The sequence below is a fragment of the Gossypium hirsutum genome, chromosome D11 (assembly GCF_007990345.1).
Source record: "Gossypium hirsutum isolate 1008001.06 chromosome D11, Gossypium_hirsutum_v2.1, whole genome shotgun sequence".
Taxonomy (NCBI): Eukaryota; Viridiplantae; Streptophyta; class Magnoliopsida; order Malvales; family Malvaceae; genus Gossypium; species Gossypium hirsutum.
Genome location: NC_053447.1, coordinates 60,995,745 through 61,017,997, shown reverse-complemented (window position 1 = coordinate 61,017,997; position 22,253 = coordinate 60,995,745). Strand labels below are relative to the sequence as shown.

Here is a 22,253-nt window from a genome sequence, read left to right as displayed (position 1 = left end):
ATTTAGCATATATATTTTATGAAATTTGTTTAGCATGAAAAAACCCATGTTATGTACATTCTATGTTGATTATATAAAATTTTTATGAAATTTATTTAGCATGTTGTAATGAGTTTTTTTAGAAAAATAGTATTAAAATAAAATAATAAAAAAATATGTTTAAGAAAACATAAAATGTGAAAAGAATGTAAAATAATAAATTACGAAATTAAAATATTTTTTGAAAGTAAAAAAATCTAGAAAAAAATACGAACAAAGGGCCGAAATAATGGTTTTTTTTACTAAATTAATGCATTTCAAACATAATGTACTAAAATAACGTAAAATAATAAAATATGAAAATAATATATTTTTTAAAACAATGAGGCTTCGGTAAAAAATACGAACAAAGGGCAGAAATAAGGGTTTTTTACTAAATTTATTTTAAAAACACACTAAATTAATACATTTCAAACATAATGTACTAAAAAATATAAAATAATAAAATTAAAAAATAATATATTTTTATTGAAAGTAATAAAATTCGGGGAAAAGAATACGAACAAAGGGCCAAAATAATGGTTAATTTTTTAAATTTATTTAAAAAACACTAAATTAATACATTTCAAACATAATGTACTAAAATAATATAAAATAATAAAATTAGAAAATAATATATTTTTATTGAAAGTAATAAAATTCGGGAAAAATACGAACAAATGGCCAAAATAAGGGTTAATTTTTGAAATTTATTTAAAAATCACACTAAATTAATACATTTCAAACATAATGTATTAAAATAATGTAAACTAATAAAAATATAAAATAATATATTTTTATTGAAAGTAATAAAATTCGGGAAAAAATACAAACAAAGGGCCGAAATAAGAGTTAATTTTTGAAATTTATTTAAAAACACACTAAATTAATACATTTCAAACATAATGTACTAAAATAATGTAAACTAATAAAAATAGAAAATAATATATTTTTATTGAAAGTAATAAAATCTAGGAAAAAATACGAACAAAGGACCGAAATAAAGGTTAATTTTTGAAATTTATTTAAAAAACACACTAAATTAATATATTTCAAACATAATGTACTAAAATAATGTAAAATAATAAAAATAGAAAATAATATATTTTTATTAAAAGTAATAAAATTCGAGAAAAAATACGAACAAAAGGCCGAAATAAGGGTTTTTTACTAAATTTGTTTTGAAGTTACAAGCATCGCAATGACTCGATTGATTAACGACAATCCTCACATATCTAATGCGGCTAATAATATGATAATATATTATTATTTGTTAATCACGAGTTCTATTAAAAAAGGATATACTTAATATATAGAAATAAATCATGTTATCCTAATATTTATTTTCTGTAATTTAACACTATCAAGGCTCGTACCGCGTATTAAGGAGCCGGGTGAATGGTATAGGATATCCCCCGGATTCACGATTGATGCCCTACTTGGAGCAAGCTGAATTCGGGTCAGCAGCATTAATTCGGACGTTCGAATTGCGGTATGATTTAATATCTGCACTAGTGGAGCGGTGGCGCCCAGAGACCCACACTTTTCATTTTCCGTGTGGGGATGCACAGCGACCTTAGAGGATGTTGCACTACAGCTTGAGCTCCTAATCAACGGGAGTCCCGTAACGGGAGTAACTGCATTTACTGAGTCAGCTGCACTATGTTATCAGCTACTAGGAGACTCGCCAAACGTGTCCCGCCTCTATCTGGTCGACTTGTTTCTGACCTATTCTTGGCATCAAGGTAGTCAACCTGTAGAATGTAGCCTAAAAGACAGATGCAATCGGAAGATGTTATGTTTTCAACAACACAGTGTTGACCCCCTCTACTAAGTTTGTGGTCATTTGACCATAATGAAAGCTCTCATCAAAACTTTGAGCCCATTGCCACGGCTCCATTGTACCTAACCATTGTCGGAAAGATGTGTCCCTCCATGTCACTCTCAAGTCGAATCATTCTTTGCCGAAAAATATGTGGCTCTAACTCGTACGCTGTACACGTATTAAGAAAAGATAAGTTCCAGTAACTTGATAACATAAAACATTACAGCTTATATTGAAAAGATAAGGTTATCATTTACCCATTACCACTATTTGTCTCTTCCAATTTGCATTCTTATAATCTTTATGAAAGTTAGCCGCAATGTGACAGATACAGTAAACGGATCTCCATGGCATATCGGAACGCCTAATTGCTGCAATTAAACCTTTCCCTCTATCGGAGATGATGCAAATATTATCGTTGCTAATAATATACCTCCGCAAGTTGGTAAGGAAGAATTTTCAAGATTCCAAGTTCTCCCTATCTACGATGGCAAATGCTATCGGGAGCACTTTTCTATTGTCGTCTTGAGCAACCGCAAGAAATAGGATCTGTGTATATTTTCCATATAGCCAGGTCCTATCCACCGGCACAAATGGCTTGCAGTAGGGAAATGCCCACACACATGGATCAAACGTCCAGAACAGTATATAGAAAATTCTTTTTCCCGGCTATAACTGGTCGTCCGGGCCGTGATAAGGTATTGTCTGTAGCTCAATCACAGTCCTCGGTACGTACTCCTGCATAGCAGCTATCCATCCTTGTAGCTCGTGATACGACGAATCATAATCCCCATACAATTACTCCATTGTCATTTGTTTAGCTATCCACGCCTTTCGATATGATACTCGATACTGGAATCGTGCTTGCATTTCGGCAATCAGTACCAAAACTTTAATGGTCGGCATGTCCTTCACCATTGGCATGATACACGTGCAGATAGTTTTCAAATCAAGTTTTCGATGATCTTCTGTCATACGTGTTGATGTGTATGTATGAGGCCCAACAACTTTTCGTATCTCCCACATCTGTGAACTTTGAATGAATGCAGCTCGTATCTGCCACTTGCAACCTTCCGCTGCCTTCCAACACTCGCCAATATATATTGTCGGTTTAGACACTACGACTTTATAATCCACTGATATGTTCATGCTATACCGTTTAATAGCAAGTACGCACTCTTCTTTACTTTCAAATCTCTGGCCTACGAATAACTCCTCATGATCAGAATTGACGGTCAGCCGGTGAGCAGGAACTATTTCAGGGTACTCCGGGAACTCAGTTACATGCGCTGCGTTGGGGTCTATGAGCGATATGTGTGGCCCAGGATTGTTGTGCATCAAAATACGTCACATCTGGTCCCTGACCGAAGAAGCGTAAATGTTTCCATCGTTATTCACATCTTCATCGTCAATATCATCAGGTACATCGTCCACATCGGGATCACTGTCACTACCAATCTCTTCACCACAATGATCGCTTCCATCGTATCCATCATCACCAACCACATCAATATCGGGTGTAATATTCAGATCGATACCGATCCCACCTATAGTCGATTCACTATCAATGTACGATATTGGAGCCACCATCCACAGTTTTTGAGCTCCGTGTTCTTCACCATGTGCATTGACATCTTCATTTTGCTCCATACCGGCTAACTCAGCAAATAAGTGAATCAGTGCATTCTTGTCACTCCCATTCCCACAGTAAAGAGCGACCATTGTCTCCACGTCTTCGTCGTCTACAAGTTCTATTTCAGTGAATTTGACCGGATTTGTCGAAACTGGAAACTTGTAGAAAATTTTTGATATCCTTCTCCCACAACGTCTAATAATTTTTGCATTAATCATTCCCTTCATATCACCCAACAAGACATTTCTATTAAACCACATTGCTATTTGTTGCTGACATTCAAATATACATCCAACAATTGTTGTCAAGATGATTCCATCGAAATAAACGCATACAAAAAACTTATCATCCATCTTCAATATTCAATCTGTCAAAAAATAAACAAAATTTCAAAAAACAATATCGATCAGTAAAAAAATTACTTAAATAAAAAAATTAATGTTTCAATATGCAATTTTTTTCATTCTTAAACTCATAGTATTTCAGTTATCATTTTGTACATGAACAACGTTTAACCACTAATCCTAATAACTAACACAATAACAATAATAATAATTTTTTACTCAAAATAATACTAACTAACAATAATAATTAGGGTTTTACTAAAAATAATAACTAAAAATAATATAATGTAAAAACTAACAATCATACTAACTAAAATAATAATTAGGGTTTTTACTAATCCTAATAACTAACCATAATAATAATATTAGTTTTTTACTAACAATAATACTAAGTAACAATAATTATTAATAACTAAACCCTAAAAACTAACAATAATAATACTAACTAAAATCATCAATTTCGGTTTTTATTAATCTTAATAACTAACAATAATAACTAAACTAACAACAAAAAATAATAAAAATTATACAAAAAAAAAACATAATAACAAGACAATCCATTATTTTTTAAAAAAATACCTTTTTTTTATTTTTTTTCTTCTCTTTCTCTCTTTTTCCGGCACCACCTTCTTCTTCTTCTTCTCCTTCAGCTCTCTTCTTCTTTTTCTCCTTCAGCTGGGCTGAATCGATTTAAATAATTGAAGTGGTGCCGCCTTTGCCACAGGCACCATTGGTGCCGCCTCTGCCACAGGCACCATTGGTGCCGCCTGTGGCAGGCCCACCATCAGATTTAACTGTTTTTTTGGTACCATTTTCATAAATAAAAAAAGGTTATACTATTTTGGTTTTTATTTTTATTTTTTAGTATTATTTTAGTAAAAATCCCCCTAATATTCTATCAAATAAAAAATATTTTATTATTATTAATTATGGATAGACTTTTAATTACTCGTGAGCATATTCAATTATATATTTACGAACATGTTTGCAAAATGTTTGCTTAATATTTATATATAAATACATGCAACTTAAATAAGAAAAAACAAATAATTTTAAATAAATGAATTTTAATATAAAATTTAAAATTATTAACGAACACAAATTAAACACAAAACAAAATTAAAAAAGAATAAAATGAAAATAAATAGAAATTCATTTCTTTCAAATTTCATTCATTTACAACCCTAATTATTTGATAATCTATATTAAAAAATTAATTAAATTTGATGTTATGAATCAAATAAATATTAATTCAATCAATGAGATTAAGAAAAACAAAATTTAAAAAATAGTGTATAATATATGGACATTTATATATTTTATCATCTTAAAATTAAAAAAAATTCATTTAAGTCATTAGATTGTTAAAATTATTATTATATAATTTTTTCTATTTACATCATATACATCAATAAAAAACTCTCTTTCTTTTCTCTTCTACATTTACCTTTTTTATAAAACAACTTTACGAATCTATGAACTAACATCCAAACAGCTCTTTTCTTTGATTTTTTACATAAACCGTCAGGTCAGCTCTCTTCTTCTATATGTCAATCATTGATTCCACTGTAGTTTCTTGACATCCAAACAAAATACAAATCAGTGTTCAAAGAAATACTATTTTTATTAAAATATTTCAAACTTTTAAAGGGCTTAACAAGATTTTTTTTTGAGGGGTTTAATAAGGAGTTTTAAAAGTTTTGAAAGGCCCATGAATTTACAAAATTTTAAAACCTAATTAAAGTTTTCATGATAACAACACTTTTTTCAAAATTTAGAGGCCGAAACACGCTTGGCTCCCATAAAGATCAGCGAATCTTTATTCAATCGTATCATTGATATTACAATTATTTTTATATTTATTAAATAACTATAACTATATATTTACACATTTATAAGAAAATTACTTAACCACAAATACTTTTTTTGGGTGTAATTATTTTTATACTTATTAAATAATTATATATTTTTAAGTTTATATAAAAAATAAAATTAATTTTCTCGTTGATATATATATTTAATATCATTAATTTATTTAATTATTATAAAAATAATAATATCATTTTTATATTTTATAGTATTTTGTACGACAATGCCAAATATTAAAAAATCTTATTATAATTGTTGATTAAGTTTTAACTCAGTTGACATTGTAAGAAAATATGAGTTTAAATATATTGAAGCGAGTTATTTTTTTATCGAAATTTTTTATGGTAATTTGCACGTACTTTATTTTAATTTTTCATAAGAACATTTTGGACACCTTACACGTACTTTCTCATAGCATGTTTATTTTCTTTTCCAATTTAATTGTAGTAGCAGCACAGTATATATTTCTCAATTTGAGGGTTTTTCTTTTTTTCCAGGGAAAGATGACTTTGGTTACCGGTGGTGATTCTGGGATAGGCCGATCAGTTTGCCATTTATAGGGTGCAACCGTGGCCTTCACATATGTGAAGGCTCAAGAGGATAAGGATGCAAAGGACACCCTAGAGATGCTGAAAAAGGATAAGACCTCAGATGCCAAGGATCCCATGGCTGTACCTGCGGATTTGGGGTTTGATAAGAACTCCAAACAGGTTGTCGATGACATCGTGAAAGATTACAGTCGGATAGATATTCTGGTTAACAATGCAGCTGAACAGTACGAGAGCAGTGTGGAGGTGATTGATGAGGAAAGGCTTTTAAGGGTGTTTAGGACCAACATCTTGTCTTCTTCTTTATTACCAGGTGATGGTGATTGATTATATGTGATGTGAAGATTTGTATAGGCATGCTTTGAAGCACATGAAGGAAGGGAGTTCCATTATAAACACAACATCGGTGAATGCATACTTGATTACACAGCAACCAAGGGTGCCATTGTGGCTTTCACTAGAGGCCTTTCACTTCAGCTTGTCAACAAAGGCATTCGAGTTAATGGTGTTGCACCAGGACCGATATGGACTCCGTTGATACCAGCATCCTTTGATAAAGAGGAGACTGCCCAGTTTGGAAACGATGTACCGATGAAGAAAGCTGACCATCCTATTGAAGTTGCACCCTGCTATGTGTTCCTTGCCTGTAATGTTTGCTCTTCCTACATAACTGGTCAAGTCCTCCATCTGATGGCAGCGTCATAGTGAATGCTTGATATGCAAGTTAGAGATGGAACGTATGCTTAGAACGATGAATGTTGGGGTTGTTTTGTTTCTGTAGAAAAACACTTTTTGGTCCTTGGGATCTCTAAGAAATAATAAGGGAAGAAACCAGGACCCTTATCAAATAAGATCAAATGTTTATACAATTATACCTAGTGATTTGCCTTCAATTTTCACTATGCATTTGTAAGTCTGTAGCAAAAGTTTTTGAGTATATACTGGATACAAGGCCTTTCCATAAAGATTTGACTACGAAGCTGCCTCAATAGGATGCAGCATTAAAGCCAAAGCTGCTAATGCAAAAAAACATAGGTCACGATCAGTGCGAGTGAGTTTTTCAGAGGAAAGTAACCATTGATGCTTAATGGAAACAGAAAGGTAACAAAAACAAATGCAAATTTGCATAGTTTTGTTTCTGTCACACTGGTATAAGCACGCATTTAACATACACAATCTTCATATGGTGCCTTGTGGGAAAAGAAAACTTACATGTAGGTCTTTAACATGAGGCCAAAAGATTACAGTGAACTCAAATTCAAAACAACAGACTAATGTTACCTAGGAGAATGGAAGCAGCTACAGCAGTGTTGTTTTCTGCAGCAGTTGTTTGCTCCATTCTGGATATATAGCATAGTACAGAAAACAGATATAAACAGAAGTAGCTATAACACAGTCTTCATGTTGTTATTCAGAGGAAGATCTAACTGCGATTTTCAGATATGGGGAAGGGAATCAGGAACATCCATCAAAAGAAATTTGGACTCCTTTCCCTCCAATCCTAGCTGTGAAACATTGGAACCCGTATGATTCTAGCTCCTTGACTAGTTTATCCACAATTGCTCCTGGTAGCTCTGGTTCATGTTGTCAAAGGGAATAAGTGAATTCATACGAGATTCAATAAAGTATAAATTAAGGAGCAAAAGATATGATCGAAGTGTAATAATGGTTTACAGAAATCACCGATAGAAGCACAAACGAGCAGTTTCTAATTGAACCATAAATGGCACAGGTATATATAAGCAAATTAAAGAGAACTAGAACGAGGATACAAGTAGGTAAAAGTGAGCCAACAACCTCCACCACCAGCTCCTGTCAACTTGGAAGCTAGCTTATGCTTCATTGCTGTTTGAAGAACAGTTTCTATAGATGCATGGGTAACACCTATAGATAGGAGCAAACCCTGATTCATTTCCATTAACTCTCTTAGCCTGTCTTCATTTGCAGTTACAGATAAATCATCTACAGTATGTGACTGGATAATCGTAGACCATTCCTTGCTGATAGATTCAATGGCATTTAACACACACACAAGGCATCGGGATGCCTTGATTTCCTTGCTGAAACATTGGCAATCAATGCCTTTGTATCCCTCCCAACTTTTGTGTTGGTAATCAGCATTCTCAATGGCATATTGGAATCGATACCAGTCATACTACCTCACTTGTATCTTATCACGTTACCTGTCCCATGAAAAAGAGAAATTAATCAATCACGTAGATATTGATAAAAAATAAACAATGATGCTTTCCAAGTTACATACCAAATGTGCTAACTGAGTTGTCAACACCAAAGGGTCTCCCATGAATTATCTTCTCCTCTTCAAATGCCCATTTATTCACATCCAATTTCATAGAATCAGAAAAAGCTGGCAGAGCTGCTGAAAGTGCAACACAATATGCAGCTGATGAGCCAAGAGCAGCACCCAATGGAAGCTCAGAAGTTGCAATTACTGTACCTGGCTTAAACCTGACTCATACAGTCACTGAGTCCATAACTAGACCATCGATACTCAACACGAAAAAGAGTTACATCGAAACATCAAACAGCATACATACCCTAGGATAGAGGTGTAGAGCCAAAGAAATGCACAAACACCTGAAGCAAGACCAATCCTTGTCTCAGGGAAACTTTGCTCATCAACTAGAGCAGTAATAGATTTAACAGTTTCCAATGAGCATAATGTAGGTGTCGAAGAAAATGGAGAACCCAAGTGAGATAACACTTCTTTGATTCTTTTGATTGGCCATGAAAAGTCTAATCCAACATCCTCGAGCTGAAGTCTTATTGAATCTTCATTCTCTGTGGAATAAAATCAAACGCAATGAAATGAAATAAAATAGAGTCAAGGGAGATCCCCTCATCAATCATCATCCAATAAATTACATGAAAAACAATAGAAAGAAAGTAAGAAACAAGCAAAACGTGGGAACTAAATTATAATTTTCTATGATCTCGAAAGGGTGTCTGACAATCATCATTTAAACAATCTCAAAAAGATCAATAGTTACATATCATGTGAATAAATAAAGAAAGAGAGAGAGAGAGATACCAAGTGAAGACGAAGAGAGACAACAGTATAGAGATCAATGGAGGAAGCAACAGCAGTATATCCATGAACCACGGCATGTTCACCGGCGAGAATAATCATCCCCGGAGCTCTGGCAGTAATCTCCATTTTCCGGTTCTTTCTCCGTTTATTGGGTTTCTTCCAAAATCAACTTCTTTTCTTTTTTAAGATAAAAGAGACTTTGAAAGTTAAGTGATGGTGTGGAAGGTTGGAGCAAATATTGAAAAGGAAACGAGGCAGCTCGGTGGCGGCCGTGGGTTGGCCTAGGAGGCGGAGGAGGTGGCTGAGCAAAGGAAGTTGAAGTCACTTCTCCGCGCCAATCAAACCATACCGAATTCTTGTCTTGTTTGCTCGTCTGCTTGTGTTCTTATAACTTGAGATTGAAGTCATACCCACGAGACTTGCTGGCGCGTGAATTTCTCAATGCTTAATTTGGCAAGTTAACTTTTATTTTTTATTATTTTGAGATTGGTCTAATGCTCACAGTCTCTTTACTCTTCTCACATTTATAGTATGGTCCCTCTTCTCCGTTAGTTTTTTTTAAGTTACAAGTTCCAACCTAGTTAATACAATAAATTATTATAAGCATTAAATTGAATAACTAGTTCAGGACTGAGTGAGATTTAAATACGAGATCTCAAAGTTTGCCTTTTCCTCTTCTTTTAATCCCATAAATTTATCCCTCTACACTTTTGTTTCAATAAAACTCAATTGATAATATCTAAAAAAAAATCATTAAATTGGATTACATGACATTTTTAAAATAAATTAAAAATTAATAATGTTGTCAGCTTAAAGTCATGTGAAAACCATAAAAGCAAAGAAAAATATTGACTTTTACTTTGCTTTTTTAGAACAATGTTGAAGATTCTCACAATTCCATATTTAGAATCAAAAACCTTATAATCCCATATTTAATATTTTTATTTTGCTTATGTGGCCTTCCATATTTATAATGTTCCGATTTCGTTGATAGTGTGTTATCAATTGAACTTCAATTATCATATTATAAGACTAAAGGGATAACTGCAAAGAGTATAAGGATAAAAAAGCATAATTAGACCTTTAATATTTGGCAAGTTAACATTGAAAATTTTAATGGTGTAATGGGCTTGAAAATGTTGTAGGTTGGTGAACAAATTGTCTAAAGATTAGATTCGTTAGAATCTGATCCCAGGGATCATTAGTAAAAATAGAATTTTTGGGAGATATAGAAAGATGCAAAACTCTATATTTCTATTCTATTTTTTCTCTATTTAAATTATATATACATACGCAATAGGGGAAGATAAAAAAGTAAAAATTCGCTTTTTATCTTGTTGCTAGAGATTTACTCATTAGTAATATCAGATAATGATAATAATAATTCAAATTCTTACTGTTTATCCTCAAAGGAGTACCAAACATTCTAACAATTAAATATTAATTTTTTTATTCGAATCTTATACTAGTTTCAGAAATTATGCAGAAGAGAAAAGACTGGAAAAGAAATGAAAGTTCAGTTAGTAAATTTCTCAGCAAATCCAGCTTCTTCTTGAATGGTATCATATAAAACCTCAACTAGATTCAGCAGAAAAGCATCTGAACCATGTTTTGCTAGCAAGGAGATTGATACAGGCAGATTATTATGCATCCCCAATGGAATACTCACCTGTAAAAAACAAAAACAAGATCATTTTGATATTTTCAGGGCCTTTTTCTTGTGCAGTGTTCTGTTTTGTGTGCGTGTGTATGTGTATGTCTCTGAGAGAGAAAGAGGACCTGACAGAATCCGGATACTCCGGCAATGGATAGCAAGCTGAAAGCTCTAGCACGAAACACTTCGAGCGAGGCCAAATCCATTTGTAGCTTTGGTGGATCACCTGGAACTGTAGGAAGAACAAGGATGCCTTCATCCTGAAGAAACTAAACACATCAGTGCTATGAAGGAATTACAATCTTTGTTGCTCTTTTGGCAAGTTTGTTGTTAAGTACCTTAAGAAGATCCGTAAGAGCAGCGCGTAATTCAGTCTGAACAGAGCGGTAGACGCCAGTGTTTTCTTCTGGTGATCTAACGGCATCCCATATACGCTCGGATAGTCGGGGGCCTAAATTAGGATTCACCGTCGTTATCCATTCGGCATGGTTTTTCTTGAATTCGTACCTATGAAATGAAACACAAAACAAAGTTCAGGAGTCGATATAAGGACCGGCATTCAGGTTGACTGAATCGGTTAAAAGTTTCAGGATGCTTTGCACCTTTGAAGCAATCGCATCGAGCTTGAAAGGGCGGCCAATGACGGTATATTATATGCATGATCGTTCCCCTTAGCCAAGAAATGATGCGAACTTGGTACTTTTTCCTTCACATAGTCTCCAAGATTTACATGCTTTAGAATTGAACCTGCAGTGGTAAATGTATAAAGTGCATCTGACCTGAATAAACTCTACCATCTCAATACCATAAATGAGTTTTTGCAGTTTGATTATTACCTCCAAAGAGCTTCTCTATTGATTTTATGAGAACTCCAGTTGTTCGAGCACTTGGAATGCTCGACAAACTGAAGCAATCTTCTGGAATAAAAATCTGACTAGGTCTGACAGGGTTGACATTAGGTAAATGCAGCAGAACACGTCCGACTCGGTTTAAAACTGCAGGATCTCTAGCAAACCATCCTACACTAGAAATAATGTTCGAAGAATGACTCGTAAAATCGACCAGTTCGACAACTTACACAGGATCTCTCAACCATTACTTACCGACAGTATCAAAACTCTGAGCCATTGGAATAACTCCAGAAGTACTAATGGCATCATGTGAAGGCCTAAACCCGAGAATCCCACAATATGATGCAGGAACTCTCACACTTCCTCCGGTGTCGGATCCTATTTAAAAGACCGAAACAAACTTCAAATAAAAATATGGAGGAAACCAAGAAATCGAGTCCTTGTTAAAGAAGGAATTTGCACCTAAGGAGAAGTCGACGAGCCCTGCGCCTACTGCAACAGCAGAGCCACTGGAAGATCCTCCAGGTACTCTATCTGGTGCACATGGATTTGTGGGAGTGCCATAATGTATGTTTTCTCCATTTATACTGAAAAACAAAGGGGAACAGTTTAGTCACATATATAGGTGGCAAATATGGAAAGAGATTGAAGGACTTGAAAATTCTAACCAGTATGCCATTTCATCCATGATAGTCTTGCCAACACAAGTGGCACCTCCTTCTAAGACATCGAGCACAGCCGGTGCGGTCAATGTGGCGGCTGAATGAGTCCTTTTCCAGTCAGGGTTTCCAAACCCAGTCACATATCCATCCACATCAAATCTATTTCCATGTTTTAACATGTAGATACTCGCATAAACAATTGGACAGATAAGCTTTATATTGATAAAGTTGAAGACCCAAAGAGGAAACAATGGGTATATGAGCATTAAAGAACACCAGAACAAGAAGCATGCTTTGAGCTATATCCAGTAACCATAATCATAGAAAATAAAGATTATTAAATAGAAATTGACTTACATGTCTTTAACAGCAAAAGTGAGGCCACTAAGGGGAAGTTGCTGAGAGGAAGAAGTTGGTGGGAGAATAAATTTCTCGACGAAGGCTCCTGATTCCGAGGTCTTAGCCATATCTGTAACTGTTCTTTCTCCACGTTGTGAAGTATTTTTCAGTCAGAGATAAGTGAATTTTGTGAAGAACTGGCGTCAGTTTGAAGATAAGTGCTCTCTTAGGTTGCCTTGTCAGCACAACATTATTTTTCTCAAAGAGTGTCATTACTCTTTTACCCTTTTGTCTCTTGTAGAGTAGCTGGCTTTTGACAGTTAAAAGAAGGTTAAAAAGATGATATTTTCCTGTAGTTTGGTTGCAAAAGATATTATTGGTAAGATGAGACCCAAATTACTAAAGATTTGAGTAAAAATATATTTTGGACCTATTATCATATAACCAGCTCCATCAAACATCATAATTATCATCTTTAGGACATAAAAATTATTTTATATTTTTAAAATTTTTATCCATTTTCTATTTCTCACTATTTACCCTAATCTTAGGTAATTAAAAAAATAAAATTAATTACGTCTTCTATCTTTCTTTGACATCTTTTACGTCTTAATAAATAAGAATGGTTTTATTAGGTTGAAAAAACATTACAATATAAGATGTTGTGAAAAGAAAATAAAAGTGAAAAGGAAAATTGGAACAAATGGTGGTAGGTGGTGATGATGGGAACGATGAATGGTCAGGATAACGATATCTTTCGAAAACATTTTTAAAAAATGTATAGTGTTTCAATAGTTGTAAATGAAAAGTTAAGTAAGTAAAAATTATGTAATTTAGTTATTAATTAAAAGTTGTCACTATTTATAATGATAGTTATATCTATTAAATTTAAAAGTTTTGTCACTTGATTATTAATAAATAGTTATAATTATTCAAGTAGTTATCTATTAAATAATTATATTTATCGCTAAAAAGATGACTATCCATTCATAAAGTTATGTCCTTATGAAGAGACATAAGGCCCCTTATAAATAGGAGTAAATAGGAATGAACTTTTATTTGTATGACACATAAAAAAAAAACATAGAAACAAATTTTATTTCTATTCTCCCTCCATCTTTATATTCCTTTATTGTTCTATAAAGAATTACGGTAGAAATTCTGTATAGAAGCTTAATGCTCAGTGGATTGTTTCCGTCAATGCAAAACATAGACAATCATTGTGCTTCATTATATTCTCGAGGTTCATTTTTCAGTATCTCTTTTACACAGCATAATATTAGTGGGGGCGAATAGAACCTTAAAGAAAATGGCATTGATACACACCTTGAAACCTTCGTTAATTTCTCATAAGTTTTATCTGAAAATACATTTACACCCACATAAAATATTGACTATAAGAGTTTTAAGAGAAAACACACCATTTATTCAATGAAGAGATAAGGAGGAAGTACTTGCATTCCAAAAATAAGTTCTTAACTATGTCCATATCTAATCTTCCAAGACATATCCTGTAAGATATCTCAAATTTGGAGTAACCTAGTATTCCTGCTAACCTTCCAAGATCCAGTATAGTGTTGTTTTTGAAGTTAGACTAACTTATTCTCAATATGATGTTGTTCCCATATAGTGTGATTTCTAAAGGTAGTTGTTCTCGAGAGTAGTTGTCCCAAAGATAGTTTTTCTTAACAGAGTATTGTCTTAAAAGTAGTTGTTCCCAAAGGTACTCCTGCAGAGAATAACATTTCTTGAAATTATTATTGATAGAAGCATTAGTAATAAGAAACAAGCATTGCTAACAAGTGATGTGCCTCCTTTCCATCCTGTGTACTAAACTTCATAATAACTGATACCTAGCCTCTTCTTGATTATATAATATATAATGGAAGACATTTCAACTTCATTCCAGTTGAGGTGGCCGTATAAGGATGTTATGGCTGGAAAGGGGAGGGTAGGGATTGAGAGAGATTTGAAAATATAATATAAGAAAATGGTGGGAATTCTTTAGAGGGTGTCTTCATCAAGGTTGAATGCTTCTCAATAAAAACTGCAGTGAATCATACTGGGACCATAATGACAATGTTTTTCCACAAAATATTATATATTACAAAAATAGATTCCATAAGCATTTAGACTTTGGTTTACTCAACTTTACTATATTATATAATCAAATTTTCCATACCTCCCAGATTAAAACCAGGATGTTCTTCATGAATGTTAATTTTTTTAAACCTTTTTCCAAGTCATATGTTTTTATACACTTCTAGAAGTAACTTTGATTCATGGGCTACAGGAGCTGTGATCGAGTCTTGGTAGACCAAAGAACATTTATTTTATACAAGTAGCCATGGAAAGGAAAAAAGTCTCCAAAGAAATGTGTGAAGCTGCACTAATCTTCTAAAAGAGGTGTTCAAATATATACTATTTTACATATAATTGTCAATGACTAAATACTTACTTGAGAAAAAAGATATAAATGTATTGGATACGTAAGATTTCGTATGTAAGAGAATAAAATAAAACCGGAAAGACTCTTCCTTGCGGCACCTCTAATGCAAGACACTTTTATATAAATTAGCTTCAAGATGAAGACAACTCCACCAACTCCACCAACTTCACTTTCTTCACTTTGCATGGTCATGGACAATTCCAAGAAACTTGGAACTATTGTTTTCTTAGAGTTGTTTTGTCTCGGTTGTCTAGTTATTAGTATTTGCAATGCAATCTCGGATGTTGCTTGTATTGAAAGTGAGAGACAGGCTCTTCTGAGGTTCAAACAAAACCTGACTGATCCTTCGGACCAGCTTGCCTCTTGGAGCAATGGGGGCAACTGTTGTGACTGGACTGGTCTTGTATGTGACAACTTAACCGGTCATGTCATCGAGCTTCATCTTGGAAATCTTCATAATCCAACCGAAGATACCGGCTTTCCAGGCGAGCCTTTTGAGTGGTCTAGATTGAGTGGCAAGGTAGTTTCTTCTTTGCTTGATTTGAAGCATTTGCAGTACCTGGACCTGAGTGGGAACAATTTTGGAGGACAAATTCCTGGATTCCTTGGTTCTTTGCACAATCTTAGATATCTCAACCTCTCTAATGTTGGATTTGAGGGTTCGGTTCCCCCTCAACTCGGAAACCTTACACATCTGCAGTACCTTGATCTCCATGATACTTTATCTACATATCTGTATGCAGAGAATCTTCAATGGCTTACCTATCTTACAAAGCTGAAATCCCTTGATTTGAGTGGTGTAACTCTCAGCAAAGCCTCCCATTGGTTAGAGGTGACAAATGCTCTCCCCTATTTGATTACTTTAAGTCTATCCAACTGTGATCTTGATCCTGTCCCTCCACTGAAAAATGTTAATTTCTCATCCCTGGGAGCCCTGGACCTTTCCTATAATACATTTAGTAACTCCATTTCTAGCTGGATTTTTACCCTTACTTCCCTGGTGTCACTTGATCTAAGCCATAACAGTTTCCAGGGTCAGTTCCCTGATGGTCTAAGAAACATGACCTCTCTTACATATCTCAGCTTATCAAGCAACGGATTCAATTCATCGATACCCAATTGCTTGTACAGTTTGAACCATCTTCAGCACCTCAATCTTGGGTCCAATAACTTTCAAGGCACAATCTCAGAGGGTGTTGGAAACTTGACATCTGCCATAAGCCTCGTCTTGCATACAACAAACTTGAAGTAGCAGCACTAAGATCATTGGGAAAGCTTTGCAGCTTGAGAATCCTTGTTCTGTCTGGTCTCAAATTGAGTCAAGACATATCAGATGTCTTAAAATCTCTGTCAGGATGCCTGTCTGATAGACTTGAGTCCTTGATTCTGGTTAACTGCCAACTTTTAGGTCATCAACTTGGACAATTCAAAAATCTAGTCGACCTTTACATTACCAACAATTCGATTTCGGGTCCAATTCCAGACTCATTAAGAACACTTACATCCTTGAGAGAAGTGGACCTATCTGAAAATAGATTAAATTATGGATTGGTAAAAACATGTTAGGGTTTGGACAGCTTAGGAAACTGGAAGTATTATGGATTGGTAAAAACATGTTAGAGGGTGTGGTGTCCGAGGCTCATTTCTCTAATGTCACGACACTGAGGTTACTTCAGGCTTCGGGGAATCGACTGAGTTTGAAAGTGAGTCCTGACTTGGGCCTATCTGTTGCAGGGATAATTGATACAACTCCTAACTAGTTTTGGAACTTGTCTTCCCAGTTCTTTTATATGAACCTTTCTCACAATCAAATCCAAGGGAGAGTTGCTGGGATTCTCAACACAAATCCTCCACTTGGTTATGCGTCATCCATTGATTTGAGCTCTAATTTCTTCCAGGGTCCATTACCTTGTTTGCCATCTAATGTATGTTGGTACATTAGATCTTTCAAACAATTCATTTTCAGGGTCCATTTCACCCTTGTTGTGTTGCAAGATGGAGGAACCAAAGAGCTTGGGAACTCTTCAATTCATTTTCAGGGTCCATTTCACCCTTGTTGTGTTGCAAGATAGAGGAACCAAAGAGCTTGGGAACTCTTCGTTTGGCCTATAACCATCTATCTGGACCAATTCCCGACTGTTGGATGAGTTGGCCTTGTTGATAAGTCAAATTAAAAAGGGGTTGAAAAGTCAAAAATGGGAGGTGCAAGTGGCACCGAAAGAAAAAAGTGATAGGCAAGTTGTTTAAAGTTGAATGGGATAATTACAATTTTGGTCCCTAATTTTTTAGGCCATTTGCAAGTTAGTCCCTGAACCTCAACTATAAATAGGCCTAACCATTTCTCATTTCAACCATCCCAACCAATCTTTCTCTCTTAGTTTTCTCTCTTCTCCCATTTGAGAATTCTTAAGGAATTCTATTTGTTTGTAATACTTTGGAGATAGTAAAGTTATCATCTGGTGTTAGTGCCCGAGGACGTAGGTATAATTTACCGAACCTCGTTAAAACTCTTGTGTTCTTTCTTGTCCTATTTTTCTTTCAATATTTGAGGGTATAATAGTAGTATTTAATTGTGCTATTAAATTACTATAGAAGGGATATTCTGTCTAAGGAAAGACTTGGTATTTAAGAGATCCATGTGATCCACCTCTCTTCCCTGGGAATTGAACTTTGTGTGATTTTTTAGTACAATAATTTACACGCTTCCGACCCTATTGGAACAACAAGTGGTATCAAGAGCCGAAGGTTAATCGTAGTATGCTCTGTGGTTGCAGTTTAAACTGATCTTCCACATCAGAAAAGATTTCCTTAGGTATATTGAAAGATTATGGAGAAAATGGTCGGTGTAGGAGCTTCAACATCGTCCATGTGGACAAGACCGACAATTGCAAATGCAAGATTGGCCGTGGAGATCTTTGATGGCACGGGCCATTTTGGTATGTGGCAAAGTGAGGTTCTAGATGCCCTTTTTCAGCAGGGTCTAGACATTGCCATTGATGAAGAGAAACCAGATGATGTACAGGAGAAAGATTGGAAGGCGATCAATCGGTTGGCATGTGGCACAATTAGATCATGCCTTTCTCGAGAGCAGAGGTATGCTTTTTCAAAGGAGACTTCTGCAAATAAGTTGTGGGTGGCACTTGAAGAAAAATTTTTGAAGAAAAACAGTCAAAATAAGCTCCACTTGAAGAAAAGACTGTTTCGCTTCACATACGTCCCAAGTACCACAATGAATGATCACATCACCAAATTTAATCAGTTAGTCACTGATTTGCTGAATATAGATGAGACATTCAAAGATGAAGATTTGGCTTTGATGCTGTTGGGGTCACTTCCTGAGGAGTTTGAGTTCCTAGAAACTACTCTACTTCATGGCAGGAGTGATATATCTCTGAGCGAAGTCTGTGCGGCCTTATACAGTTATGAACAGAGAAAGAAGGACAAACAGAAAAACTCAATCAGAGATACAGAAGCTTTAGTAGTCCGAGGTCGTTCATACACTCGGAAGAAAACTCAAAAGGGGAGATCAAAGTCAAAGTCCAGACTTGGGAAAGATGAATGTGCTTTTTGTCATGAGAAAGGCCACTGGAAGAAAAATTGTCCAAAGCTGAAGAATAAGGGAAAAGCTGCTGTAGATGCTTGTGTTGCAAAGCATGATACTAGTGACTCTGAACTATCACTGGTTGCATCATCATCGTCGTTCCATTCAGATGAGTGGATATTGGATTCAGGTTGTACCTATCATATGTCCCCTAACCGGGAGTGGTTCTCTGATTTAGTAGAACTAAATGGAGGAGTTGTTTATATGGGCAATGACAATGCCTGTAAAACTGTTGGGATAGGTTCAATCCAATTAAAGAATCAAGATGGATCAACCAGAGTTCTGACTGATGTTCGGTACGTGCCCAGTTTGAAGAAAAATCTCATCTCATTGGGAGCATTGGAATCCAATGGTTCAGTTGTTACTATGAGAGATGGGATTTTGAAAGTGACATCTGGCGCACTTGTGATATTGAAGGGCATCAGGAAAAATAACTTGTATTACTACCAAGGTAGTACAGTTATTGGAGCAGTCGCTGCAGCTTCCGGTAACAAAGACTTGGACTCAATGCAGTTGTGGCATATGAAGTTGGGACATGCCAGCGAAAAATCCTTGCAAATTCTGGCAAAGCAAGGATTGTTGAAAGGTGCAAAGGCTTGCAAATTAAAATTTTGTGAGCACTGTGTTCTGGGAAAGCAAAAGAGAGTGAAATTCAGCACTGCTATCCATAATACAAAAGGTATTTTGGAATATATTCACTCAGATGTGTGGGGGCCTTCCAAAACACCTTCGTTGGGAGGAAAACACTACTTTGTTACTTTTGTTGATGACTTTTCCAGAAGAGTTTGGGTGTATACCATGAAAACTAAAGATGAAGTGCTTGGAGTTTTTCTTAAATGGAAAACTATGATCGAAAACCAGACTGGCAAGAAAATCAAGCGGCTTAGGACGGACAATGGAGGGGAATATAAAAGTGATCCGTTCTTCGATGTGTGCCAAGAGTATGGTATTGTTCGACACTTCACAGTTAGGGATACACCACAACAGAATGGAGTGGCAGAGCGTATGAATCGAACATTGCTGGAGAAAGTTCGATGTATGTTGTCCAATGCTGAGTTGGGCAAGCAATTTTGGGCTGAGGCTGTGACATACACTGGCCATCTTGTTAATCGTTTGCCATCATCTGCATTAGAAAGAAAAACTCCTATGGAGGTATGGTCTGGAAAACCGGCTACAGATTATGATTCCTTACATGTGTTTGGATCCACTGCATATTACCATGTGAAGGAGTCAAAGTTAGATCCGAGGGCAAAGAAAGCTCTCTTTATGGGAATCACTTCTGGAGTGAAGGGATTTCGTCTTTGGTGCTTAAGCACAAAGAAAATGATCTGTAGCAGAGATGTTACCTTTGATGAATCTGCCACATTGAAAAAGGTAGCAGATAAAGATATTCAGACGAGCAATACTCCACAGCAGGTGGAGTGTACTCCAAAACAGGTGGAGTTTGAGCAGATGGGGATTTGCCCAGTTAATAAGTCTAATTCTCCAGCCACAATGGAGGAATTAGAGGTTGAAGAGGTTCTGACCCAAGAACCACTAAGTACACCAGAACCAGTTGCAGTTGCAAGGCCACGGAGAGAAATTCGTAAACCTGCTCGATTTACTGATATGGTGGCCTACGCCCTTCCCGTTGTTGATGATATTCCTATCACTTATCAAGAAGCAATGCAAAGCTTAGAAAGTGATAAATGGAAAAGCGCCATGGATGAAGAAATGCAGTCTCTCCTGAAGAACAATACTTGGGAGTTGGCGCAATTACCGAAAGGTAAAAGGGCAATCGGATGCAAGTGGGTATTCGCAAAGAAAGATGGATCTCCTAGCAAGAAGGATATTCGCTACAAGGCAAGATTGGTAGCTAAAGGCTACGCTCAGAAGGAGGGAATTGACTACAATGATGTATTTTCCCCTGTTGTGAAGCATTCCTCCATTAGAATTTTGTTGGCCTTGGTAGCACAGTTGAATTTGGAGCTAGCTCAACTTGATGTTAAGACGGCTTTCTTGCATGGTGAGTTAGAAGAGGAGATCTATATGACTCAGCCAGAAGGATACACAGATGCTGGTGGTAGAAATTGGGTTTGTAAGCTTAACAAATCGCTATATGGATTGAAGCAATCCCCGAGGCAGTGGTACAAGAGATTTGATAGCTTTATGAGAAGGCAGAAGTACACAAGAAGCAAATATGACAATTGTGTGTATTTGCAGAAGCTGCATGACGGATATTTCATTTATCTACTCTTGTATGTTGATGATATGTTAATCACTTCGAAGAGCCAAAATGAGATAGATAAGCTGAAGGCTCAGTTGAATCAAGAGTTCGAGATGAAAGATCTAGGTGAGGCCAAGAAGATTCTCGGCATGGAGATAAGTAGAGATAGACAGAGAGGCAAGCTTTGTTTGAATCAGAAGCAATATCTGAAAAAGGTATTACAATGTTTTGGTGTAAATGAAAACACAAAACATGTAAGTACCCCACTTGCTTCTCATTTGAAACTTAGTGCTCAATTATCTCCGAAAACTGAAGAAGAAAGAGAATATATGGCGAAAGTCCCATATGCTAATGCAGTTGGGAGTTTGATGTATGCGATGGTGTGTACGAGGCCTGACATTTCACAAGCTGTTGGAGTTGTGAGCAGGTATATGCATGATCCTAGAAAAGGACATTGGCAAGCTGTGAAATGGATTCTACGGTATCTTCGAAAAACCGTAGATGTTGGTTTAATTTTTGAACAGGATAAAGCACTTGGTCAGTTTGTAGTTGGATATGTTGATTCCGACTTTGCTGGTGATTTAGATAAACGTCGTTCAACTACGGGGTATCTGTTTACTCTTGCGAAAGCCCCAGTGAGTTGGAAGTCTACCTTACAGTCTACAATAGCTGTGTCTACTACAGAGGCAGAATATATGGCAGTTACAGAAGCTGTTAAGGAGGCTATTTGGCTTAATGGACTGTTGAAAGACTTAGGAGTTGTTCAAAGTCACATAAGTTTATATTGTGACAGTCAGAGCGCTATTCATTTAGCGAAAAATCAAGTCTATCATTCAAGAACCAAGCATATCGACGTAAGATATCACTTTGTGCGGGAAGTCTTTGAAAAAGGAAAAATTCTACTTCAGAAGATTCCGACAGCAGATAATCCCGCAGATATGATGACCAAGGTGGTAACAACAATCAAGTTTAATCATTGTTTGAACTTGATTAACATCCTGAGAATTTGAGCACCTTTAGGTGTATGGCGCTCGAGAGCGCATTTGGAGGCACTACAAAAGATAGCTTTATCGAATTTGGGGAGTTGAAGGAAGTGTGTGAAGATGTGATTATCCTAATCAAATCTTCAAGGTGGAGATTGTTGATAAGTCAAATTAAAAAGGGGTTGAAAAGTCAAAAATGGGAGGTGCAAGTGGCACCGA

At 35.6% G+C, this 22,253-nt stretch overlaps 1 protein-coding gene and 3 pseudogenes across 2 annotated transcripts; 2 read left to right on the top strand and 2 right to left on the bottom strand.

Annotated features, from left to right (window-relative positions):
• Positions 1 to 6,007: 6,007 nt before the first annotated feature.
• LOC107939331 (NADPH-dependent aldehyde reductase 1, chloroplastic-like) lies at positions 6,008 to 7,214 on the top strand (annotated as a pseudogene).
• A 217-nt stretch (positions 7,215 to 7,431) lies between these two features.
• On the bottom strand, positions 7,432 to 10,376 carry LOC107939324 (mevalonate kinase-like; annotated as a pseudogene).
• Positions 10,377 to 10,661: 285 nt separating this feature from the next.
• LOC107939320 (amidase 1) lies at positions 10,662 to 13,063 on the bottom strand. 2 transcript variants are annotated; one of them, XM_016872646.2, is made up of 9 exons: positions 12,814 to 13,063; positions 12,463 to 12,615; positions 12,257 to 12,381; positions 12,047 to 12,172; positions 11,780 to 11,962; positions 11,546 to 11,690; positions 11,282 to 11,450; positions 11,069 to 11,203; positions 10,662 to 10,958 (listed from the first exon to the last, which is right to left on the bottom strand). In XM_016872646.2, the coding sequence occupies exons 1-9, from the start codon at positions 12,921 to 12,923 to the stop codon at positions 10,806 to 10,808; spliced, it is 1,299 nt and encodes a 432-aa protein (XP_016728135.2). In that variant the 5' UTR covers positions 12,924 to 13,063; the 3' UTR covers positions 10,662 to 10,805. The 2 variants fall into 2 exon arrangements, with proteins under 2 accessions (XP_016728135.2, XP_016728134.2); XM_016872645.2 differs by having other exon boundaries at positions 12,463 to 12,642; positions 12,814 to 13,018.
• A 2,317-nt stretch (positions 13,064 to 15,380) lies between these two features.
• LOC107939330 (receptor-like protein EIX2) lies at positions 15,381 to 17,405 on the top strand (annotated as a pseudogene).
• The last annotated feature ends 4,848 nt before the right edge of the window (positions 17,406 to 22,253 follow it).

What these genes read in the sequence shown, in the direction of transcription:
- LOC107939320 (XM_016872645.2), bottom strand. Translation starts at nt 12,923, where the DNA reads ATGGCTAAGACCTCGGAATCAGGAGCCTTCGTCGAGAAATTTATTCTC. An exon ending in TCAGAGTTTTGATACTGTCG is followed by an intron (nt 11,963 to 12,046) that starts GTAAGTAATGGT and finishes TTTCTAGTGTAG; the next exon opens with GATGGTTTGCTAGAGATCCT. An exon ending in AATAGAGAAGCTCTTTGGAG is followed by an intron (nt 11,691 to 11,779) that starts GTAATAATCAAA and finishes TTACCACTGCAG; the next exon opens with GTTCAATTCTAAAGCATGTA.